Consider the following 26890-nt stretch of genomic DNA (forward strand, 5'->3'; position numbering starts at 1 on the left):
TGTATTGAACAACAGCAACATCTGTCCCAAAATGTGAACATAAGCAACAATATTCTTATTATTATTACATTACCGTATTATTTTAATAAACGTGTCTTGTGCCTGTCTGTCAAGCGGTGAATGATCCCTGGGGTTGTCGCGCTTCAAGTCAAATGGGCGTAGCGGTGTGGCTGCACAGCGCAACATGCCTCTGAGTGACATGTGTTAACTTCCAATCAACCCCTGAAAACCCTTCCCATTCGCGGGCGGCGACCAATAGGATTCGACAGAGGGCGGGACAAAGCGGAGGTGACCACACCTCCCAACATCCCCTGCTAAACGAACGGAGATTGTTTTCCTCTCGGCGAGATTCTCCAAAGCTTGGATTCTTTATATATATTTTTTTTTGTTTTAAACAAACAAAAGGGCCATAGACAAGTTAGCGTGGACACATATGGTCTATTTTTAGGTTTGTCCGATTAAGTTTGATCTCTTAAACTACACGAGTGCTTATCAAAAGAATCAACAGCGACAACTTCAGCTGGCCGCTAAAGAAGAGAGTAGAGAGGAGGGGGTGAGTTGAGTCCAGTTGTATTCATTCAGTTTTAAATACCTCGCCAGTTGTTTGCAAACGTTTTTTTGATCATGAACCACATTAAGCGACCAGAGGCAATGCTTCGTTATTTCAGTCATAGGATCCCGTTTGCAATCCACGGCGAGTGAAATATAATATCCACATGATCATCGTTGAAAACATAATAAGTCCGTCCGTCCGCCCGCTAACGGCTAGCGTAGCTGCTGCATGTCGTGTTGACTCGTGTTGTTTACATTAGCTTTAGATGGCTAACGGGGTTGATTCACTCTTCGTCCGTGCAACCACTCTATGGCTCTGCGTGCAACGAGAAAACAAATGGCATTTTCTACACGCACACAAACGACGCGTATAGCTGGCAAATCAATCCTCGGCAGTGGTGGGAAAAATAACTATTTTCTTAAAGTAGAAGTATCAGTATCAATACTGCAATGTAGAAAAATACTCTGTTACAAGTAACAACTGGAAATACTCCAGTAAAGTAAAAACGGGGAAAAGAAGTACGTGATTACTTTTACACCACTGGAAATGGGTCAAAGCGACACCTTTTCTTCCTTCGGCTGCAAGAGCGTGCACACACCGTAGCACGAAATGTATTAACTTCTTCGACCATCACCATATTATTAACTTGTTTTCAGTTGAAGTTGTGATCATGTATGTTCTCGTGCACACACTCCCTTCCTCCCACAAAAACAGAAAGTTGTTTTGAGTCATGGCAAGTTTGACGGCAAGCGTCTTTGACTGAGGAGGGTTTCTCAGTCAACTAGTCAACATAGGGTTTAGTTGCTCGTCTGCAGAAATGGATTCTAGTATTAGCTTTTATTTTTTATTTAACTAGAGATCGGGAACGGGAATACGGGATGCGATTTTCAGGCCACACACTCCCCACTGTCCCCAGCGATCGATGCGTTACATAAAAATCCGCGACCTATCCAATTCTGTGAGCCCGCGGTACTCGGGAGGGTCGATCGACTCGACTGACTGCTAGAGTGGGTTTTTTTTACCATCTCTGCCATAGAGAGAGTAGCATGAGATGTCGTATATTGTTTCTTTGATGAACTAGTAGAATTTGTTTTATTTATGCAAACAAACATGCATTAAAAAAATCAGCAATGTCAAGAAAATGTACAATTCAGTTCGTGTGTCATTCACAATCACAAGTGCCATCATAATAAACACGAAATGACAAATGTGTGATGGGTCACCATTCTCAGTGTAACAGTTATCGTACACTACATGGGGAAAGGCTCTTGTTCGGCTAAAGTTAGCTTGCTAGCAGCAAACCATGATAGCGTGGAAGTGTCGCTCTGCCCTGCAGATATATGCTTTCCACTTTGATTGTGCTGCTGCCTGTTTTCACGTTCAGATCAAAAACTAGAATAACATTGATGGGTTCTTCGTTTCTCAGGGTATTTAAAACTGCACGTTGATTCAGTTCACTGCAGATCAGGGGGAAAAAAGTATACGAGACTCTTATAAATCCATTTTGCGTTTTTTGCTCCTTGAAATGTTCAATTTAGTCACTGATGGCTGTTTGGTGTTCACTTGTTTGGCAATAGCGTTAACGTGTGTGTGTGTGTGTGTGTGTGTGTGTGTGTGTGTGTGTGTGTGTGTGCGTGCGTGTGTGTGTGTGTGTGTGTGTGTGCGCGTGCGTGTGTTTTTTACAATCAAAATTACAAGAAAGTTGGGCGTTTTGGCTAGTAAGTCTGTCATTTGGTGGCTGTTATGTCTTATGTATTAAATCGTTTGGCAGCACCCCCATACTCTCCATTCATTCCATGGATGTGTAGTGTATTACACTGTAATACTGTGCAGGCCTGTAATAATTACAGGCACTCTTTAACCATGCAAATGGTCCTGGAAATTAAAGCCAGAAAACATACCAGGTGCATGCTTCTTTACAGGCAGGGAAAAGTGTGAATGGCACCTGTTTGTTGCTTCAGTGTGGCTGTGAAGCTTATTTAATTATACAGTGTTTGACCAGTGAGCGACTGACTCCTTTTTTTCTTCAAAATAATAGGCTATATTTAGTTCAAGTTATATAGCTATCAATCTGTATGATATAATCTTATTATTATTAACCCATTCAGGATGGGAACCCCTTTTGGGGTTCTTGTTGCCATCTACAATATAGCAAATATCAGCCTCAGTCATCTTCAGTGGTTGTCCATACTATCTATTGGGACATTTAGACCGTGGTACCGGGAAGGGTACCAGGGCGTTGACAAAAGCTCATAAGCCCAATATTACTCCTGCTGAAGCAGAGATTCCCTCTTACATGAACAGTAGATATTTGGTTTCCCCACGCAAGTGTTACAGTTGAAATTGCAATTGGAGCTTTGGAAACGGAACAAGCCTTTGTATCTTCAAAAATGTCTGATGTATTTTAATTCATAGATAATGTTATCTAAACAAATACCGCAAAATGCACTGAGCGTATGAGTAGGTGTCACTTTTCAATAAAACTCAAATAAATGAAACACAATTTGTACTGCATGATACAGTTTCCCCCAGCTGTATGTAATAAACTGGCATGCCAGAAATCTTACATCATTTGTGCAGACATTGACATTAGTTACTTTTTTATATATTCTACATTTCATCAATGTCATCCTTTTTTTTGTCTGTAATTAATGCATTTCCAAGGAGATTCATTCCAGAACATTCATTTAAATGAATTGTTTTTGATCTCAACTGTTAATTTCCCAAGTATTCATTCTGTCTCTATTTATAATGGAATCATACCCAAATTGAATGGATGTGGATGTTCATTGACATCCTACAATGCTCTCTCAGGTGTCACAGCTCCCGTTGATTATGCGGTCATAATGAAGCGGCGACTGGAGGAACAGGAAACGGTATTTGCGTCCCAGCAGCGGCGTCTCCCCGGCAGCGTAGAGGTGTTCCAGCATCGTATCCTGGCCCCAGCCCTACCCCCTGTCGTGCACGAGGCCGTGTCAGACAACATGCAGCCCACAGCGGGTGTCCAATACTCCGTCCCACAGGGATACCAGGTACATATTCAGGGCTGCACACAATCTTTGGTCTAGTACTCAGAGGAGCACCTGGAGGAGTTTCTTGGTGCTCCTAAAATGCGGCGACCCGTCTCGCCGGATGGATAAAAGAGGGATGAATAACTTATAGCAAAACAATATTTATTGGATGAGTGGGGAGTCAATGGAGGATATTGCAACTCTAGATTTAGCCCTAGAATGGCTCTTGTTGTAGATTCATCCCATTTATTAAAAAATTCTAAATTTGCTCAAATCTAGGTCCATGTGTGGTCCAGCCCTATGGAATGCATATTATAATAAAAACAACTTAATACTTCCTAAGGATAATATGAGCATTAAAGCAATTTTTAGATTTTTTATTATTTTGTATTTAAATAACCGATCTACTAGCTCACAACGTGTTGCGACATGTTGTGAGCTTGCAAATCAGCTATTTTTTTAACATGCGACACATCGTACGGCAGGGCTCCAGACTAACTTTTTTCACCACCGTCCCGGAACTGTCCCAAAATACAATTTGAACCGTCCCGAAGTAAATGTATACCGTCCCGGGGGAAAAAAGTACAAAAAAAGCACCACTCAAATTGTGAAATGAATAACTGTATTCCTATTGTAATAGAAATACAATTAAGCCAAACAAATAATGTACTGCATGTATTGAATACATGCAATACTTAATAAAAACAACTTTATTAGGGGGAATACTAAGACGAAGGAATCAATAAATCAACAATAAAAACTGTGGAATGAGAGCGTTTTGGGGTGTGCATTCCAGTGTTGGGGCAGCATTTCCAGAACAATCTGAGCATTAGAAAACATCTGTTGCTTCAGAGGATATATACCAACATATTATTTAATGTCGATGCCAGCTAGCAAGCCTAGCTGGCTAACTGAAACGGAGAAGACGAAACTATTTGTGTCAGGTTTTCCTGTCAACCGCCCTCCGCCTCCTCCCAGGCTCCCAGCAGAAAGCAGCATGGAATCCTCCCCCTTTTGAGTTAGGACGCGCTGTGATTGGCCAGTAGCCACTTTGAGTGGCAGTCGGTGGAAAATGCTCTCGCCACAGAATTTACTAGTATTCTGGCCATAATAATCATTCTAGGCGGCCCCGGCTTATTTTGAATTTTGACGACGCATGCGCGGTGGCGCACCACTTATGTGCAGCCCTGTACATATTACCAATGACTACGATACAATGCTGTTGTGCTTCTTGCATCGCAGCACCCAGTGCTGAGATTCCAATATACTGGGATGTGAAAGCATCGCCATGGATGTGGCGTTCCTTGTGTGGGATTGTCAACAATATTACGCTGACATTGTGCAAGGTTGACTAATGACAGCCGACATCCAACGGCAAACAAATGATTACATCCCACTTACTGTACATTCTTTTTGTAGAAACACGTAAACTCCATCGGAACGTTTGTGTATCAAATTGGGAACCCTACAAACACACTGCTAGTAAATATTAACAATATTAACCACCCTCAACCAAGTGGTCAATGAGTTGAAAACTTGGAAGTTTAGCTTATTTATCTTAGTTCCATACAGCAAGTTGTATCAGCGAGTGTGTTCATGGTCTTTCACAGTGTATAGATCACTCTCAATGAACACGCTGCTTTGCTTTCCTACCTTGAAAAGGTCTCCCGCCTTCTCCTACCAACATCTTCTCAGGTTCCCTTGGTGTCCCAGAACAGTGGAGGTCATGGTCACAGTTCTAGCCCTGCCGTCCATGGAGGGTCACATCACCACGGCCCAGCTGTCCAAGCCCACGGCCCATCCGTGATGTCTGGACATGGCCACACTGCCGCTCCCCCTGCTCCCTCTCAAGGAACACCACAGTTCCAGAGACTGAAGGTCAGACACTAATAAACACAAATCCTATTCATGAGCGGAAAATATATTATGCACTTTAACATTAATGAATACTGTTTCTGAAAACTTTCTTCCCGAAACAACCTCGGGCATATTCCTTATTAGACAAACACTAATGAGACGGGGTTTATGACTTGGTGTCACATTAGCTCTGTCTAGAATTACTGGTCCACCTCAAGGCTGGCTAAATCCATTGAGGGAGAAAAATGTGGATATAGTAGGATAATATGTAATTGTACAGCCCCTCTCTAAATAAAGTTACAAAGAGCTTTAGTAAGTAATATAAGATGAGAAAATGCATTTAAATGAAACCTTTCTTTGGACCTCCTCTGTGTGAAGGTTGAAGATGCTCTGTCTTACCTGGACCAGGTGAAGCTACAGTTTGGGAATCATCCACAGGTCTACAATGACTTCCTGGACATCATGAAAGAGTTTAAGTCTCAGAGGTAAGACGAGTAATCTCTTAGATGGGTTGCAAATGTAGTCCTACACTTGCCAAACCAACAGCAAACAAATAATTACATCCCACTTACATCCCATAGTTCTATGGAAATCAGACTGTTCAGACAAATTGAAACACCTGTGTTGGTCCTCAACATGGCCGGCATAGGACTACATTTGCAACCCATTGATAAATTCCAATCTTTTAGCAAGTAATTGTGTACTCATTTGGTAGCTTCTTTTTTCCTTTGCCCCTGCCACGTAATTCTTACATGCACTGTTTATTTGAAACTATAAACTGTAAACTTACATGCACTGTTTATTTTAAACTGCAAACTGTTCATCTCAGTAGCAGAGCAGTGAGTAAAGAGCTATCTAAGTATGTCATCCTTTAAATTGTCAATTTGAACACATTGTCTGCTTAAAGCCCTGTCTAGACAAGCATATCAGATGTGGTTTTTACTCATATCTAAGAGTGCAATCATGATTTCACACATCAGCATGAAGCGTGCACTGCAGTCCTTCTGGCCAATCTCTAATTTTCTCTACCCTCTCCACTGGACTGTTCCATAAAGCAGAAAGATCTTAAATAAAATAATGATAATTACTTTTACTATTGTTGGGGGAGGGGGAGTTATTTAAAACGATAAATGTGCCGGGTGGCCTTACACAGTACTGTGTCAGTCATGGGTTGCAGCCAGTAGGACAGGAAACATTGTTTCCATGACATACCTCCCTGACACTTGTCACATGGCACACAAGACCATTTTATCCCTAATTCCGTGGGAAACCCTATGGGTTTAAGTTAAATCAATTTTGTCTGTGTGTTGTTGATTGATCAGAACGGCGATGTTCTGTCGTAATTTCTGACTTCATCGTGCATGTCGTTTAGAATATTAATGCTTCTAAAGAAAGATCAGACTTATTAGTGCGAGGTAGTAATGGAAGATTTCACCTCCCGGTTTTGGAGGGAAATGGCAGGAAGGGGCTTTTCAGAGTAATATCTGTCTCTGTTTTGTATAAAGTGACCTTTTATAAGCACCACTATGACGCAGATTTAAAAAACAGGGTTGTATCCGATTTTTTTTTAAAGAATGGGGTAAAGTGTCTTCCTGGGCCTACTGGTGGTGTGCACGCAAAGTTTCACGCTGATTGGTCGGCCGGTGTCTAAGATTAGCTATACATGCCGGCCGCACACAGACGGGAGCCTCATGGCCTGTTGAAAATAATAATTATTACTGGGCTGGATAGATGTCTAGCTATAAGTTAAATTAATAACTGGGCCTTAGATAATGGTCATGTCTCGCAATAGAAACCAGGGGTGGTGTTGTGTCTACATGTAGATAGATCCCTATTATGAATTACCATTTGGGTTCTGGTAGACGATACAACACAGTTAACAATGCAACAGCAGGATTCATGATAACACTTACCACTCTGTCGTCAGTTGTTTTGAGTTTTGTATTCCAACAGAAACATCGTTCTGGCCAGTAATATTATACAATGGTGTCGCTCCCTGGAAATATCCGTTCTACAAGCTCACAATGTGTTGCATTGTTGTGCCGTGTGTTTTTTTGTTTTACGTAAAACAACACTTTAAACTGTACTTAAGTCATTACATCTCAACTACACATCTCTGGCCTGTTTTCCACCAGTTAGAAGTCTCTTTGAAGCTTCCTTGGAAGTTTTAAGCAGAACCATTGTACTGGTAACTAAGGATCCACAATGGAGGGCATTGATGCCTGAACATTCAGTAATCAATGGCAGTTATAGTTTCCTGAAAGCAATGCCTTCCTCAGGCATCCTTCCGGACCTGAGGAAGGTCCGGAAGGACCGAAACGTTGCTTCATTGAATAAGACAATACTCTTGTGCTGAGCAGATACACAGTGTGCAGGTGTACCTTGATGTCCACTGGCCTACGCACCTGTGCATGATACACCTGTGTGCGAAAGTATTCTCCTACAGTTTCCTGAAATAAACTTTGCATTTGAAAGAGAACCAAATCGATATGTAACAAATATCTAATGTGGATATGAGGCTGATTTGTGTGTCCAAGATACTCTCAGATGAACGTTAATTGTTCAACCGTTGCTATCGTCCTCTCCTTCCAGCATCGATACCCCAGGTGTGATCAGCAGAGTGTCTCAACTCTTCAAAGGCCACCCTGACCTCATCATGGGCTTCAACACCTTTCTGCCTCCGGGCTACAAGATTGAGGTTCAACACGCTGACCTAGTGAATGTGACCACACCGGGCCAGATTCACCACATCACACCACACGGCATCTCAGTGTCCATTCTGCCCTTGCCCTCCCAGCAACAAACCCAGCCACCAGCCTCTGCAGCCCCCACTGCTGCCGCAGCCACCACCACCGCCACCACCACCACCAGTGCACCACCGACTGTTCTCACCCAGCCAACGCCTGCCAAGATAAGCAAGGTGAGGAGGAGAGTGTTAGTTGGTGTCGTATTGGGTTGGATGTCATTGTGTTCCATCTCAGACAAAGAAACACGAGATGAGGTATTGATCGATTGACTTCTTTATTGACATATTCACATATGAAAAAGAACCATGTGCATACAATGGTCAAAAGGAAGAAACTTATTTCCATTAAGGTCCTTTCAAAGATGGTTCAATACACGACAGTAATATATCAAAGTGATACATCTAGAATCTAGATGATGCTGCAAAAATGGCATAGTTATGAAAAAGTCCTGTTATCATTCAGCCATCTTTTGTGATTAAAAATTGTCCTTTTGAGACCATGGATTTAAGACCTTTAGGAAGTCCATTCCACATGCCATGCCTTGCCATTACCGCTGTTAAATGTTCATGGTACAAAGTAGGGATGCACCGAAAGGGAAATTCTTGGCCGAAACCGAATACCGAATATAGGAAACAGTTGGCCGAATACCGAATATGATTAATATTCTATATATAGTTTTTCCTACCATTGCTGTCATGACCGTACCTTAAATCTACCTGATTTATGGCAAAATAAATGGTTATGGCAAAACTTAACTTAAATAATAATCACTATTATAGGTCCATAAAACATTTATTCAGCTCTTTTGAATGCATTAATTGCATACACTATTTGGGCCGAAACCGAATAGGCAGAAAATGCATTTTTAGCCATTGTCTGGCGAAAAACTTCTGCGTCCGAATATTCGGTGCATTACTAATACAAAGTGTGTAGAGCTCCCTCCCTATTGGGTGCATTACTAATACAAAGTGTGTAGAGCTCCCTCCGCTGACATTCACTAAATACTTGACTAGATACTTGGGTGCCTCACTGTGCACGATCCTGTGAACCATACACATTTTCATGTGAGATACTCTCTCCCCGACTTGAAGACACTTTAGGCTAAGAAATGGGCAGGAATAAAAATGTAAAAGAGGATATGGCAGCAAATGAAAAATGTAATATATATTAATCTGTAAAACTGATTAAAAAAAATAATCTGTTTTATTTGAGGAGCTGGGGTTGGAGAAGTGGATGTCTGACCAGAATGTTGCCAATTTGAATCCCTGGAGCACTGACTGTTAATAGTTAATTTAATTCATGAACCTGTCCAGTGGCCAGCAGTAGAAGACTCTGATAATAAGAAGAATCCATTCCCAGCAGTGCTCATTTTGATTTAGTTTTAGTCATAGTCTTTTGGATAAAATTACATTTAGTTTCCAAGCATTAGTTCTACTGGATCTTGTCTACCCTAGTACTTGTCAGACATGTCTTTATTTGTTGACGGAATTTGTCAGTATACTTAGTCTTAGTCACCATAGCTTCGTTTTTATTTCGTTTTCATCAGTGAAAAATGGTAGTTAACGAACATCTTTCGTCATAGTGTTAGTCCACAAAATTAACACAGATTCCCAGTGTGTATTTGTGTGAATTTGAAGGTGAATGTTGCTCAGATCAATATTTGTTTCCCCTCCTCGTTGCTCTCTTTCAATGTACCCCACTCTCTCCTCAGCCCCTCCAGTCTCCGGCCCTGACCCCCAGCAGCCAGAGTAATCCATCCATCCCATCGTACACCTCTCCGCACTCTCCTCCCCTCCAGCTCCACCCCCCGCTGAGCTCCACCCCGGTGTCGACAGGACCGCCCCTCCAGAACAACCAGCCAGTGGAGTTCAACCATGCCATCAACTACGTCAACAAGATAAAGAACCGCTTCCAGGGACAGCCAGACATCTACAAAGCCTTCCTGGAAATTCTGCATACATACCAGGTATGGGCTGAGGCAGTTATCATATCAATAAAATGTGTTCTCTCTAAAGGTAGTGTACCTTTAAACAGACAGTAGGTGGGTCTACAAGAGCAAAGTAGTTCACCCAAGAAACTACTTATTTTCTATCAATTACAAACCCCATTAAATGTATAGATTTATCTTTTTTTCCCCACATGTTTGATCACCAGCGGTCTCTCAAAGGAGACTCTTGAGTCTCCTACCGGAAGTCTCTCCAGTCATCAATGTATTGCCTTAGGAATGTGACAATACCAAAAATATCTCCATGAATTCAACACTTAATGGGGTGTGTAATTGATAGAAAACAAGTCACTTGGGTGAACTACTCCTTTGATGTTTTATAACCCTGATAACATGAATGTAACCACGTCCTCCGCCCTCTTCACAGAAGGAGCAACGTAATGCCAAGGAGGCGGGGGGGAACTACACCCCAGCTCTGACGGAGCAGGAGGTGTACGCCCAGGTGGCACGTCTTTTTAAGAACCAGGAAGACCTTCTGTCCGAGTTCGGACAGTTCCTGCCCGATGCCAACAGCTCCGTGGTGAGACCTCGCCTCTTCTTCCTCTAAATGTAACCTTTTATTTAAACACGGTCAAAATAACCCTGATGTGAGCAACACCAACATAGTGGAAGATGGACAACAACAGACATGTTAAGCCGTCTCAGTATCAGTCAGTTTACTTAAATGTCATTTCTGGAATATGACCCTAACTAACATGTCTTTGAAACCATCTGGTAGGATCCGCCTCATACAGGTGTCTTGTGTCCCTTGCAGCTCCTGAGTAAGGCCACGGCAGAGAAGGTGGAGTCTGTTCGTAACGACCACGGGGGGACGGCCAAGAAGATGCAGCTCGGCAAACAGCGACCCAGTCAAAATGGCTGTCCAATCAGACGCCACCCACCCGCTGGGCCCACACCGCCTATCAAGGTACAATAACCATATATATATAATTTTCTTCTTCAACCACTTATCTGGAATCGGGTTGCAGGGGTAACAGTTCCAACAGCAACTTCCTCCTGGGGGATCCCGAGGTGTTCCATGGCCAGTGTGGAGATATAATCCATCTGGTCCTTGGTCTGCCCCAGGGTCTCTTCCCAGTGGGACATGCAGCGAGGACCTCCCTATGGAGACTTAGGAGGCATTATTATTAGATGCCTGAACCAGGGCTCGAGATTAACGGCGTCCCGACGTCCCGGGGACTATAAAATATCTATTTGGGACGTAAATGTATCTCATTCGGGCCGGTTTCGGGACGAGAGGAGTTTTTGCATTGAAAATGCGTATATCGCGTGCAGCGCTGAGCAGCATGAGACTATCAGAGCTGCTGACACTTTTTGCACTATCTGCAGTGCCGTCAGTCAGACAAGTTGACAACATGAACACACCACCATTCATCCAAAGGAATCAATAAGCCACTTATATTACTTCTGCCCCGTGGATGGGACATTTACATTGGAAAACTATCGGTTGGAAGCGTGGATTAAACCATGGTTGTGTCTTGTGTGCTATAGCAGAGGGAAAAGTTCCATATGGACACGGGGCTACCGCTACACTACATCAACGTTAGCTTCCATGCTAGGCTTGCTAGTAGCCCCATATGTGCCCTCTCCCTACGCTCCGATGAGCGTAGGGAGAGGGCACATATGGGGCTAGGCTTGCTAGCTGCTTTAACATGTGTCGCATGGAACCTCTCCCTCTGATAGAGCTACATTATAACGGGTTCCATATGGAGCTAATGTTAGTCCAAGTCAAATCCAAGTAGGAGTTGGACCCACGTCGGTCCAACCCAAAGCTGACCAGATTAAATGGTTACGGCACATTGAATAATATGTTGGTATCCTCTGAAGCAACAGATTGTTCTGGAATTGCTGCCCCAACACTGTAGAATGCACTCCTCAAAACGCTCTCATTCCACAGTTTTTATTGATTTTATTTCTTCATCTTAGTGTTCCCCCTAAAACAGTTTTTTTTATTTGTTTTCTCATGCCACCCATGTAAATCAATTGAGTATTCATAGACTACCTGCATTACTGCACGTTTATCTTTTGGTCTTGATCAAGCAGCCTACCACCAAAGTTGTATAGCTACTGTAGTCACTATTCATTGATTCACCAAAATAACAAAATCCATTTGAAAATAAATATCACTGTTCTCAGGTTGAATATTGATATGCGGTTAAAATGTGATTAATTAATTACAAATCCTCTAATTCGATTAACATTTTTAACCCAGGCCTATTTTTCATCTGGGAGCATTTTGACTAAATCAGTGTATTTTCTCTATCTACTGAAGAAACATGAAGCCAAACGAATAATGTACTGCATGTATTGTATTTCTATTATACAATAGGAATACAGTTATTCATTTCGCAATCTGAGTGGTCCTTTTTAAACTTTTTTTCCCGGGACGGTATACATTCACTTTGGGACGGTTCAAATTGTATTTTGGGACGGTTCCGGGACGTTGGTGAAAAAAGTTAGTCTGGAGCCCTGGCCTGAACCACCTTGGTTCTACTCTACTAAGCCTCTCACGGATGACTTCTCACCCTATCTCTAAGGGAGATGCCGGCCTCGCTTGTATCCGCGATCTTATTCTTTCGGTCATGACCCGCACTTCATGACCAGTAGGAACGAAGATTGCTCTGTATATACGTTAAAAAGAATATATAAAACTTAATATATCTTCCCTTCCCTTCCCCATGGTTCCTTGCTGCAGAAGAAGCCTAAGTTACTGAACATGAAGGATTCCTCGGTGGCAGAAAGCAGCAAACATGGACTCGGAACAGAAACCCTCTTCTTTGAGAAGGTGAGTTTGAGTTAAAAAATAATAATAATTTAAATTTGTATTGTATTGTTAATATTTCATCTAAATTTAGGCTTTATTCTAAGGCCGGTTCACCCTCTTCATTATTTCACCATCTCCTACAGGGGCAGTAGAGGTACAGTCACTGTACCTCTACTGAATACAGTGAGTGAATGTGTTAAATGTTGACCAGTGAGCATCACATTATAACTATGTTGACTAAATGTAAAACAATAATAATAATATAAATGTATTATTGCCCCAATACGAAGTAAGGTATTATTTTGCACACTATAAAACCTTGGAAGGACTCCGGTGTTTTGGTACATCTGGTGATCTCAACGTCCCTGGGCTAGATCGAGTCGCCTCCCGTGCTGTTTTCTAAATTAAGCAATAATATTTGAAATATGACTCTGTTGTTGAGCATATTAGTTTGTGTTGCAGGTGCGTAAAGCATTACGGAGCACTGAGGCCTATGACAACTTCCTGCGGTGTTTGATGATCTTCAACCAGGAAGTAATCTCCAGAGCTGAACTGGTGCAGCTGATGCTGCCCTTCCTGGGGTGAGTACTGAGTAGTAATACTCTTACACATTTCTGTTAATCTCGGCGATTAAAACTATGACGAAAAATGCAGTTGCTGCCGGCGTTAATTGGGCCGCCTCAGCATTATGTTCTCACTCACATGGTTCACTCAGCCAATCACGCACTAACTCCATCTTCATACCGGCTATTTAAACTGGAAGGGTTTGCACTCCTCCTGCCTGCTTGCTTGCTTGCTTGCTTGCTGCTGCTGATACTGCTGCGCCGCCGTATGCTAAAGTTTTCCTGCTCACCCTCCTCCACCCCAGCTACCACCTGTCATTTTGGATCTGTTGTTTAGGTATGGGGGATTCGGAATCCCTATGGTTGGGACTGATGCGCTTGATCTGAGTACCTAAAAAGCAGATCCAATTCATCGCCAAACCTTAATAAATATATTGCTCATTATATATATATTCAATCAATATATATTCCATCCATTCTTTAGTTGTCCTGACTGAAATATATTTTTTCATAAATCAATGCTATTGAACATGTCTGTGTTGGTTAAATATATATTGAACCAATGAAAAGTATTAAAAAGCGCTTTGGACAAAACCGCTTAATTGGACAAAACCGCTTAATTGGACAAAACCGCTTAATTGGACTCTCAACTGTCTGCTAAAGGAGCTAACTCCACAACCTCCCTCTCTCATGCAAGTAATGAACAATATATAAATTCACAATACCAACTTTGAGGCAGTATTGCATTGTTTTAAATATATATATATTTTCCTGAAAAACATTTTAGAGTTCTTCCCGACAGCAGAGATATGATTATTGAATTTCCAATAAGTTTACACAATTAGAGAATGTAGAAGAATTGTACCACATGAATACAGCATGGAACTGTGGACAAAATCCTATGCGACAACAATATATTATAGAAATTTGGGATCTGACTCTGAGAGGCTAAATCTCATCAAATAGGAAAATTAATAATGGACCTTTTTATATGAAAAGTGTAAAAAAAAACAATGAACAAGAAATGTAAAACATGCATAGAAACCTTATGTTCCAGCTTTATATATTTTTGGTGTTCACTTGGCAGCAGTTTAAATTTTGACAGCAAATACTGGTTTAGACTTAGTCTTTTGAATAACACCATCTAGTTTAAGTCGTATAAAATGTAGTAATCTGAAATGGTTTAGTCTTAGTCTAGTCCTAGTCCAGTAAATACCAAAATCTTAGTCTATTTGTATTTTTGTCTTAGTCAACTAAATTAACACGTCTTGGCAGGCACATCAGAAGGTGATGATATCAGTGTATCACTCATACTGTGTATCCCTTAATCCCACTCGTAGAAAATTCCCTGAGCTGTTTAACTGGTTCAAGAACTTCCTGGGTTATCGAGAGATGTTGTCGTCCCACATCGAGGCGTACCCCAAGGAGCGGGCGACCGAGGGCATCGCCATGGAGATCGACTATGCGTCCTGCAAGAGGCTAGGCTCCAGCTACAGAGCTCTGCCCAAGAGTTACCAGCAGCCCAAATGTACCGGCAGAACACCTCTGTGCAAGGAGGTGAGACCAGCAATCACTTAATTACGATAGTTCCAAGAGTTGAAATGCCAAAACATGAAATGGCCTGTTAAAGAGGCTGGTTTGAGGAATTTGAGACGGAGACGGTTCTTCCTTGGCCTACTAGGAGTGTACAAAGTTTCATGCTTATTGGTCCAGCGGTGCCTGAGATTAGCTGCTCACAGACAGACAGACTCACAGTCTCACAGGAGTGAAAACATAATCCCTCGCCTTCGGCCATTCCGGCCTGGCAGGGATACACAAATAAATATTTGAAAAGAAAATACAAACAAGTTGTCAGACATTTTCAATTGTCTTCATGTTCCTATTGTATTCCAGGTCCTTAACGACACCTGGGTCTCCTTTCCTTCCTGGTCTGAGGACTCTACCTTCGTCAGCTCCAAGAAGACCCAGTATGAGGAGCATATCTACAGGTGTGAGGATGAGCGCTTCGAGGTGAGACACCACTGCTGCTTTTATAAAGGAGACTGGGCTCTAATTTATAGGAAAGCTGAGAGCGAGACTATGTAGGAGAGACAGACAGACAGACAGACAACAATCGCTGTACGATGAAGCAGGATTTGGGGTTAGTCAAGTAACTTCAGGTTTAACACTAGGTTTTCAGAGTTACGACAGCATTTCACTTCATCCCAGCCAGGGTACATCGGCATGGTAACTTCTGACTGGCAGCCCAAATTAGATTTCCTATCCAGATTGGAGTCAGTTTGGTTGTGACTTGTTGTCACAGGGTTGAAATTTGATTTGTACAAATACGTTTCCATGCAATTGTATGCTGTTCAGATTTCACAGACAGACAATCTTGATAGGACAAAATCCTGATTTGGGCTGACAGTGTGAACATAACCTTATTGTTGCACATCTAACCTACTAAATTAATATAAATGCAACCACCTACTGACTACATTCCTGTGGAGCTCGGTGCATGGATCATGGTAAACCCTTTGACTTTCCCTGGCAAATGTCTTGAGACTTAGATTAGAGACATAGATTCTCATCAGAGGGAGTGGGTTATCTCTCAGCTTCTGAACCGTCAAAGCCATTTCAATGTGCTTTTCTACCCAATAGCCTTGTACCTTTTCTACTTACTACTTACCGTTTGAGATGAGAAAGTAAGCCTACTTAGCGCTTTGAATGATTCATTTCTTAGTTGCTCCATTCTACACTGCCAGGGTTGCAGCTGCTGAAAGAATAAGACTAATCTTAGCATCAAGTTATAATCCGAGTTTTAAGTCTTCACTGCAGCTCATTATGTGGTCCAATACTTTCTCACGGAACACATACACGACACAGAGAGCAGTTGTCCTGTTTTGCCAATTGTCTTTAACCCATTTTGGGCGGGAACCCCATAATTTAGCTATTGATTTAGCTATTGAAAAAATAGCAGATCTACAAGCTCATAGCGCGCCACCGAGTGGCGCACTATGAGCTTGTAGGTCTGCTATTTTTTGAAAAAAACGTGAAAATCACTGTCCCTTTTATGTGAACTCATACCTAGATTGGGAAATCCTGGGTTGACATACCAAGTTGACCACCATATTCACATTACTAATTAGCACGGTTGAGGATGTTCGTGTCAGTGAAGCCACAAATCGGAAACTATATCCTGGCCCTGTTGAACCTGCTTCGTAGTGCAGGCCAGGCCACACTGCCCCAGGGCCACACTCTATATCCCTGTATACATTATAACAATAACAAATTGTGTACTTGACTCCCACGCAGTTGGATGTGGTTCTGGAGACAAACCTGGCCACCATCCGCGTCTTGGAGACGGTCCAGAGGAAGTTGTCTCGTATGTCTGCAGAAGAACAGGCCAAGTTCAGGCTGGACAACAACATGGGGGGTACGTCTGAGGTCGTCCACCGCAAAGCCATACAGAGGATATACGGAGACAAGGCCCCCGACATCATAGACGGCCTGAAGAAGAATCCATCCGTGTCTGTACCCATCGTGCTGAAAAGGTACGTGTTAATGACGGTGTTTAACCGTTTCTGAAGTTCACAAGGGTTCACAATCGCAAGACTGTGCATGTTCATCTGTTCATCTGTGTGATTGTGTAAGTAGTCTGTAAAAGAAGTTTACAACTCTTCCTTCTCCTTCCCGTCAGGTTGAAGTGCAAGGAGGAGGAGTGGCGAGAAGCACAGCGCGGCTTCAACAAGATCTGGAGAGACCAGAACGAGAAGTATTACCTCAAGTCTCTGGACCACCAAGGCATCAACTTCAAACAGAATGACACCAAAGTGCTTCGTTCCAAGACGCTGCTCAATGAGATCGAGAGCATCTATGATGAAGTGAGTGTTTGTGTGTTCACCACAGCAGCGTATTATCTGCGTTTTGTTTTTATTTTATTTTATTTTTTAATATTTCTTGACCGATATTGAACCAGAAACCTTGTGAAAATATTGCTATCCTGTTTTGGATTGTTTTTAAAGAATCATGATGTGCTTCCTGATAACCTTGTGGTATTGGGTGCAAAGAAATTGTGACAATATTTCTATCACTAATATATTCCTAATAGCTCCTCCCTTAATTAAAATGCAACATAAATCAATGTGCCGAATATGGTCAACTGAATGTAGTACTTATTTCCCCCCTCTTCCCCATCAGCGACAGGAGCAGGTGTCAGAGGAGAACCTCGCAGGCCCATTGGTGCCCCCGCCTGGCGGACCCCACCTGACGCAAACGTACGACGACCCTCAGATCCTGGAGGACGCGGCGTCGCTGATCATCCACCACGTCAAGCGACAGACGGGCATCCAGAAAGACGACAAGTACAAGATCAAGCAGATCATGCATCACTTCATCCCAGACATGCTGTTCGCCCAGCGGGGAGAGCTGTCCGACGTGGAGGACGACGGAGCAGACGACGACGATGACGCGGACGAAGACGAGGAAGAGGCGAACCTCGAAGGCGGGAGTGGCGGCACGCCATTGTCCAAGAAGCCCCATAACGGTGTGGCGAGTGGAGGTGTGTAATGGATGGAATGCTAGTCCGCCACATTCCACACCGATGCAACTATAATTCTAACTTGACGGCAGCTGTTAAATCCAACAGCTGATTGCCCCCATGGACCCTTGTGTCAGCATAATTATAATTTGTACTTATTGTATTTGTAAACTATTTGTGCATCTCCCTTCTCTTTAGTACATATCCTTACGTATATGAGCATTTAGACTAGCATTTCTGTTAGAGTATAAGAACTGTCTGAGAATTGCAGGGAGGAAAGTCTTCTGCCATGTGAGGTCTGGCTGGGAGGCCATAGCTTTGATCAGGGCCGTGTTAACATCCCAATGGGTGTTCCTCCTGTGCACGCAAAGCGCACATTTTATGGCGGAAGTGTGCGAAGCAATTCTTTTTTTAAGCACATAAACACGGCCCTGGCTCTCTGATGCTGCGGATGCTGTTTCTGTTCCTGAACCCGCCCTAATAAATTCTCAGCCTTCACCCTGACTGGATATTAATATTTCTTTCCAATTTATAGGTGGAGGCCGCAGCCCGTCCAAGGCGGCGTCCAAGCTGCTGTTCGGCAACTCTTCGGCGCAGAAGCTCCGCGGCTTCGAGGACGCCTACAACATGTTCTACGTCAACAACAACTGGTACATCTTCCTGCGCCTCCACCAGACGCTGTGCGCGCGCCTCCTGCGGCTGTACGCGCAGGCGGAGCGGCAGATGGAGGAGGACGCGCGGGAGCGCACCTGGGAGAAGGAGGTGCTGGGGTTGAAGCGGGAGAGGAACGACAATCCGGCCGTCCAGCTGAGACTCAAAGAACCCAGTGAGTTAACAATCAGTGTTGTTTTCGTCGACTAAAACTAAGACGAAAAATGTTCGTCGACTACCTTTTTTCACTGACAAAAACGAATGGAAACTAAATGAAAATTAAGCTACGATGACTAAAACTGAGACTAAATATACTGACAATTTCGTCGACAAATAAAAACTAGACTAAAATGTTAGGAAGGGACTAGTGGACAAGAGATCCAGTATAAGTAATTTTACACTTTGGTTGCATGCTGAAAATAGCTGATCTACACTGAATGTCAGTCTTCTTCAGAATACGTATGAGACTGATTTACTACGACACTATGGAATTCATTTGTACCCTTTCAGAGTTACGGCTCTTTGTTTGTCTACTCATTTTGTACAGTATGTCTGTGGCAAGAACATTGATGAGGAAAATGAATGAATGATGAATAGATTAACATTACCATCAATGAGGAACCGCTCCAGTGTACGAAATGGTAGACCATTCGGGACAGTGTGGGGAAGGAGCTGGCAGCTGGCCTTAACACCTTGTTGGTATCAGGGCTGTCACGATTACTAATTTAAATTGACGATTAATTGTCTCACAAATAATTACGATTAACGATTGAATTTCTTTTTTTTTGGCATTGAACATGAATAAAGAATACATTTAATACATTTTTGCCGAATCAGCCGATATCTATCTATATAGATATAGATATAGATATAATATATAATATAGATATGACAATTGACAAAAAATACTGACATATTCATTATACAGCCTAGTAGGAAAGTCTGTGAAAGATTTCACGTAAATGGCACGCTGTGTTCATGATTTGAGGCTTTTTGTTCAAAACGGACCAATCCTGCAAACTTTGAAGGCCAATGTTAGCCAATTTGGATGAAATATCGGACAGATCCGTCTTGAACACATGACTATTAGAGATACTGTTTAACGATTTGTGGGATTTTTGGACAGAATCTGGAGGAGTAATATAAAAAAATGTGTTTTACAAAAGCCGGCCTCCTGGTGGCGCTATAACAGACCATTCTGGAAGATTTGGGGCAGAGGTTCATCGTTGGCATTCAGGGAGTGTGCGTGTGCAAAATTTGGCATCGACCGGGTTAACGGTGCCAGAGATTAGCTGGTAACAGACGGACGCGCGCACACACACACACACACACACACACACACACACACACGGACGGACAGACTGGCACACACACACACACACACACACACAGACGGAGTGCAAAACATACTCTCTCCCCAGGCCTTCGGCCTGGTGGAGACAATGGCCCTCATTTATCAATTGAGTGTAAAATCTGCCCCAAATTCGAGTGTGGGTTTCGTAGTACACCCACGTCGCCACGGCATTTATAAAGTGATCGCAAACAGCTGATCCTTCCTTAATTTCGTTCGTTCTGACGTTAATAAATGTGATAGCTGAAATCTGTCTGGCACGCCCTATGAAATCAAGCCTCGCCCTCATTTTTGCGACATGAACAACTGCAATAGAGCACCGAAGTCTGACGTCACTTTCAGTAGAGGGCGCCAGTACACAGGTTCATGTATTTATGTAGTTGCATTATAATCGCCATAGGGGGATTTTAGATCGCTTCATATAAGAACTATGTTTGAAAAATAAACCGACCACCCCGGCCTTTCTGTCAGGGGTGTGGCTGTGTGTCGTTAATTATGTTCATTAATATTTGATACAGCCAGTTTCTGGAGAAAATGGAATTAATGTGGCCGCAAAAGCCTTGAAACTACATAAGGCAATGTCGCTGCTAATATACGTCACGCCCAGCCGTCAACACATTGCGTTCCTGAGATTCCTCGTTGACATAAGCTCAGCTGGTGGTGACTCAACTCATACTAACCACGAAACATTAAATATCAATAAAATAAAAATTAACGTAATTAACATTCAGTTTGTTGTGCGACAGGCAGATGCAGCCACCCGCCTACCCGGAAATGTAGTCTCTGGGTTATTTGACTCGTTTCTAACGCTTATTTTGTTACTCTTTGGATATATTTGTACATTTCCACCTTCAGTCGATGCTTCATATCCATATGAGTGAAAAGGCCGGGGTGATCGGTTTATCTTTCAAACGCAGTTCTTGTATGAAGAGATCTAAATTCCCCCTATGGGGATTATAATGCAAATAAAAAATACATGAACATGGGGACTGACGCCCTCTACCGACAGTGACGTCAGGACTTCGGTGCTCTATACGACCTGGAAACCATGGTTAATGGGGGGGAATTAAAAAACTTCAGTGCACTGTGCCTACACATGTTGCGAATGCAGGTCGCAACATGTGTAGGCACAATGCAAGGAATAAATGCATTCGCCATGTATCCGAAGGAAGTCTAATCCAATAATTTTTTGATTTCTCCAGTTTAATCCTGAGTTTAAGTTTTGTTGTGTTCAAGATCTGATTTTAGGCATGTTTAAGCCTCCAGGAAAATCCGTGTTGAGGTTCTTAATCCACTGTTTTTCATTAAAACGTCTTTGTCCTACTGTCCAGTTGGGATTGTGTTGAAGTCCAGCGCATTTTAGAGCTTCAATGCCATGAGCCATGAAATGTTGCACAAACCTTGTGGTTGTCTTTTTTCCATTGTTAATATTGTACCTGTGTTGTCCCAGCCTTGTAGCCTACCTATTGTTTTACCCGTTTCTCCGACATATTGTAAACCACATTTGTCACATGTGATTAAGTAAATGCAGTTGCTGGTTCTGGTTGTTATTTGTTGTTTAATCTCTAACATGCGTTTTGTAGTTCTATTTTTGACTAATTGTTTGGGTTTGAAGTATTCTGGTCCCTCGCGTGCTGGTGTGTTGATTTCTTTTAGCTTGCTGTGTAGGCTACTAGATAATCTTTAAGGTTTTTGTTTTTTCTGTAGGCCGATATAATTTTATAATCTTTTAGAAGATCATCCGTTCGGTTCTCAAAATTCCTTTTTATTCTGTTGTTGGCTAGTGTGCTCTGTGTTGAATAACTGGTTATCAGGGCTAATTTAGGGCCTGGATCTCGCACTCTTACTTCTAAGAAGGTACTTTGAGCTTTCCGGAGGAATGTCCTAGTGTAACCTCTTAGTCTGAGAGCCTTAAATAGTGTTTTACAAGCTATTTTGAAATCACTTCTTTGCGTGCAAATCCTATGGAATCTTAGTAGTTGTGATTTGACTATCCCTGTGTAAGAGTGTGTCGGGTGAAATTACGTTTTGTGTAATAGGGCGTGGGTGTCTGTTTCTTTAAAAAAATACTTTTAAGTCTAGTTTCCCATTTGTGTTAAAGTTTGGGCCCTTGAAGATTGTTACATCAAGAAAGTCAATCCTTTCAGTGTGTGTCACAAATTTTATCGTTATGGATCTATGATGGCTATTTAGAACATCAATAAATTCCTGGAATTCTTCCTTGCCAAAAATATCATCCAGAAACCTATAATAATGTGTTGGTTTAAGTCTGCATTTTTCTAGTGCTGTCTGCTCCCATATGCTCATGTAAATGTTTGCATAAGATGGTGCAAATCGCTTTCCCATGGCCGTCCCTTTGATTTGTAAATAAAACTTGTTGTTAAAGGAAAAATCATTCTGGGTTAGATTTTAAGTCTAGTAATTGGAGTAATTCCTCCTCTGGTCGATTTGTGTCTGGGTATTTACTAAAGACTTCTTTAACTGCTAGTAGGCCTGCTTCTGTCTCAATGTTTGTGTAGAGGCTGTCTATATCTATCGAAAACAAAAAGGCCTCCTTTCCTACTATAATAGCTTTAATTTTGTCCACAAAATCGTAAGTGTCTTTTATAAAACTGGGGTGTTTTATCGACAGTGGGTTTAGGAAATATTCAATAAACTCTGCTGTCTGATGAGTCTCACTGCCACAGTCCGACAGTCCGGGTGGAATTTCATATGGTATTGTCCATGAATCCGGGCTTTTGTGTATTTTTGGTAAAAGATAAAATATCCTAGCTCGAGGGCTGTCCTGTCCTATTAAATATTGATGTTGTTTGGCATTAATGTGTTTTTTTTCCCCTCAGTTTGTTAACTATGGCTTGGGCTTTTCTGGCTGTCTCTATGTAAATTGGTTGGTCTAATTGCCTATAATGATCCTGATTGTTAAGCTGCCTCTCACCTTCTAACAGGTATTGGTGTCTGTCCATAATTACTATGCAGGACCCTTTGTCTGCTGGCTTGATAACGATTTGTTTGTTGTTGATTAGTCCCCTAAGTGCCCTGGTTTGTTCTATTGTGAGATTATCTTTTTCCTTAATGTGTCCTGGTAGGCGTTTTACCGTATTCATGTCCTTCTCGATTAGTTGTTTAAGGCTGGTAGGGAGTACCGTCTCGGCAGGTTCCCAGTTTGAACCTGGTCGAAATGGTTGTATTTCTCTTCCCTGGTCCCTTCCAAAGTGTGTGGCTAGTTTCAGTCTGCGGTGATACTGGGAAAGGTCTTTCTTTAACCTGTTGGTTTGTTGTTTGTAGATGTCCAGAGTTGGAACAAATGAAAGCCCCTTTTCCAGCAGTTCGGTCTGGTGTTGATCTGGTTGGAAGTAATGCGACAGATTAATTATGTTAGACTTACTCGCCCTCCTTTCTTGGTTTATGGGGTCAATAAGTTTAAACTAGTAAGACGATTTTCAAGCATTGCTTTGCCTGTCTCTTGTTTCCAATGTATGTTATCAAGACCCACTTTAAAGTCCCTTTCATCCAATTTCGGGAGAAAACTATGGCCATGGCCTTTTAGAATATTGCAATTTAAATCTCTTAAGTTGTCTTTCTCCTTGTGTGAGAGGTCATTTGAGAAGTTGATTAAAGGGATATGGATACTTGCGGTTGGAAATGCGTTCTGTGCTGCTGCGATGGTCTCTCTCAAGGCCCTCTGTGCTGTTTTTTTATTGTGGCCTCTCTCGTTTATCCCAACCGATAGGATACAATGTGCTACAGTGGTGTTCCTTGGTAATCTCTCCAGTAGGACCTTCGTATGTTGGAATGACATTCCTGGGTAGCCATCCACTTGCAGATCTGGTCGTCTGAGAGATGGGATGTTGCCCATGTTTGAGTCTCCTACGATGACGATGCTTTTCTCTGGGTGTAGTCTCCAACGTATGTTCTTCTTCCCCGTGGATATGTGTTTGTAAACTTCCCCTGGGGTCCTTGGTCCAACTATCTCCGGTTCGTCTGTTTCCTGTCCCCGGTTCTCTCCTGGGTCTGTCGTGGTCCTTGTAGGGGCTGCTTCTGTGTCCTGGGTCTGGTTCTGTGCGGTCCTCTCCTTTATTGGTTCCGTCCTGCTGCGGACAGCCCTCTGGGGTTGTGGCGTGTCATTTGGATTGGCTCCCTTGGTTTTGTCTTTTTGACTTCGTGTTTGCCTCTGTGGTGGGCTATTCTGTATTGGTGCCGTCAGGGGAGGGAATTCTACTTGCTAATGGGGGGGGGGGGGGGGGGGGGGGATGAGAGATAGGCTATGATGTCGTCAAGGCAGTCATAATCAACGTTGTAGTGATTTGATCATTGATGAACGAATCATAAACATATGGATGAAGGCTTGCCGCTTGCATGTGTGCTGGTATTTGTTGGCGACGCACGCCGCGGTCCCGTCCTCCTGACCCCCTAAAATGATCTCGCTTTTATCTGAACTGTCAAAGCACTTATTTAAATGGTGAATGATTAAGCCCCTTACGCCTATAGCCTGCTACAATTGCAAATAGGCAAGCTGTATGCTTGTCATTGTCACTTGGAAATAAAGGCGTGCAGTCCATTTATGCCTTTCTTTTTATAATATCACAGACAGTACAGTGATATAGGCATCTGATGTCATGCCACATGCGCTCCCAAATCATCTCACAAGTGCGCTCGCATAACAAGGCCAGTAAAGCACTGTTAGATTATGCACAAACTAATACATTGTAAACATGTTATATTGTTTTTAATTGCGCAAATGTAATTACTTGTAAAGTTGGAAATCTCTCTTTTTCTTTTTTTTTGAGTGGTGCAACCACTCCTACAAACAGCAATGTCCGTGTACCTGTGTGTGTATGTACATGTGTGTGTACCTGTTTGTTTGTATGGATGTATAAGTGAGCACGAGTATGTGACTTAATAATAGCAGTAGGGGGCGCCAGAAACAGTGAGAGGGGTAGTAGCAGCAATGTCCGTGTACCTGTGTGTGTGTGTGTGTGTGTGTGTGTGTGTGTGGTGTGTGTGTGTGTGTATGTACCTGTTTGTATGTATAAGTGAGCACGAGTATGTGACTTAATAATAGCAGTAGGGGGCGCCAGAAACAGTGAGAGGGGTAGTGCTGTGTCTCTAATGAGAGAGAGTGAGCGAGAGAGATAGAGAGGGGGGGGGGGGGGGGGAATTGCACCACTCAGTTCACACGTGTGTGATTTTTTTACATGTATATACATAGTTTTATATTAAAGGTATATTCAGTGATTTCACTTAATTCAAATATCACTTATTTTTTTGTTTTGTTGTGATAATCCTCCCTACTATAGAGTGTGCTGGACATATAAGGAGTTCCTCCCTGTCCCCAGTTAACCCCTGGGGGTCAAAAAACCTTAGGTTTCGTTTTTGACTCTCTATCCTGATTGGACGAAAGGCTGGGTCCCACAGCCAAAAACGAAACCTAAGGTTTTTTGAGTGAAATCACTGAATATACCTTTAACATTTTAGGAGTGAAAACATATGCTTGGATGCCTGTGACAGCGTGTCAGCAGTTCAGACAATGCTGCTCCGCTTGTGTACGACAGAAAATCAGCCGAGGACAAAGCATACGACAGCTCCCGACCAGACGTGACTTTTTGTCCTACTCAAGTTCAATTTCAAGCTTTGGTGGAAATGGTAAATGCCGAAAATGTCGGTACTTTCGGCGTGCACCCATATTTTGGCGTACGCACGGTTGATAAATGAGGGCCAATAAGTTTGACAGGCATGTATGCCAGACAGATATACCAATATGTGAACCATCAAAGGATGCGAGCTGTCTGGCTGCTGCCTGCTCTGTGTTTGCTCTTCCCTGACGTTGGTCTCCTCCCTCTAGTGGACATTGAGGTGGAGGACTACTACTCAACGTTCCTGGAGATGGTTCGTAACCTGTTGGACGGGAACATGGAGACGCCGCAGTATGAAGACTCTCTCAGGGAAATGTTCACCATCCACGCCTACATCGCCTTCACCATGGACAAACTGATCCAGAGCATCGTCAGGCAGGTGAGCATCCAGCCTTGAAAGTGTTTGTTTGTTTATTTCTATTTTTTTTACCATGTGGCTATTGGCCAAGCCATCTGGATTTGTCTTTATGTATGTCTGTCCTGTCGAAAGTAGATCAATCACAAGTTCACAACTCATGCCACTACGTACATGAGGTCATGACTTGCGTTCTTCTTGTCAAGTTTTGGGGCAATTGGCGAAGTATAAATATCACTATTTACATGATTTGACCAAATGAGGCGTAGACCGTCACCACACTAGGACATACATAACAAGCAGCCATGCTAGAGTACGGCTTCACCACTGGACCCTCTATTGTGGTTTGTGCAGCTTCATTCATTCGAAAATGCCGTATATGTTTCCCATGTAATGCTTCTCACATCCTTTCCCTCCCGCTCTCGCCAGCTGCAACACATGGTGAGTGATGAGGTCTGCGTCCAGGTGACAGAGCTCTACCTATCAGAGAGCAGCAGTGGGGCCACAGGCGGGCCTCTGTCCACGCAGCCATCCAGGAGCCCAGCAGAGAGCCTCTATCAGAGGAGGGCAGAGCAGGTCATGTCTGACGAAAACTGCTTCAAGGTAGGACAAGTCAAATGTACCAATACATTAAGTGTTGCCAGATGTAAGAATGGAAGAATATATGTTCAAAGATTTGCGCCACATTTTCACGATTTAAAAAAAATAGCAGATCTACAAGCTCGTAGCGCAGCACTCGGTGCCGTGCTATGAGCTTGTAGATCTGCTATTTTCCAATAGCTAAGCGTAACACAATGCTTTACAAAAACACAAAAAGGGGTTCCCGTCCAGAATGGGTTAAGCCTCCGGTACGATAACGATGATCAGCAGATAATTCTTTA

At 42.7% G+C, this 26890-nt stretch overlaps 1 protein-coding gene across 6 annotated transcripts in view; it reads left to right on the plus strand.

Annotated features, from left to right (window-relative positions):
- The window catches only part of sin3aa (SIN3 transcription regulator family member Aa), a 35757-nt gene that overhangs the window by 1917 nt on the left and 6950 nt on the right, over positions 1-26890 (plus strand). Inside the window, exons 1-18 of one of the 6 annotated variants that reach the window (XM_083762488.1) lie at positions 320-553; positions 3368-3585; positions 5227-5442; positions 5800-5906; positions 8014-8341; positions 9880-10134; positions 10541-10693; positions 10892-11080; positions 12869-12958; positions 13400-13518; positions 14841-15057; positions 15394-15510; positions 16795-17033; positions 17180-17363; positions 17680-18040; positions 18555-18845; positions 25864-26033; positions 26439-26612. In XM_083762488.1, coding sequence (XP_083618614.1) covers positions 3400-3585; positions 5227-5442; positions 5800-5906; positions 8014-8341; positions 9880-10134; positions 10541-10693; positions 10892-11080; positions 12869-12958; positions 13400-13518; positions 14841-15057; positions 15394-15510; positions 16795-17033; positions 17180-17363; positions 17680-18040; positions 18555-18845; positions 25864-26033; positions 26439-26612 — 3396 coding nt within the window. In that variant the 5' untranslated portion in view covers positions 320-553; positions 3368-3399. Of the gene's footprint in view, positions 1-319; positions 554-3367; positions 3586-5226; positions 5443-5799; positions 5907-8013; positions 8342-9879; positions 10135-10540; positions 10694-10891; positions 11081-12868; positions 12959-13399; positions 13519-14840; positions 15058-15393; positions 15511-16794; positions 17034-17179; positions 17364-17679; positions 18041-18554; positions 18846-25863; positions 26034-26438; positions 26613-26890 lie in introns of those variants that run through there. The other 5 variants (XM_083762491.1, XM_083762490.1, XM_083762492.1 and 2 more) reach the window with 5 other exon arrangements.

The sequence above is a fragment of the Protomyctophum parallelum genome, assembly GCF_964188405.1.
Source record: "Protomyctophum parallelum genome assembly, chromosome: 4".
NCBI lineage: Eukaryota > Metazoa > Chordata > Actinopteri > Myctophiformes > Myctophidae > Protomyctophum > Protomyctophum parallelum.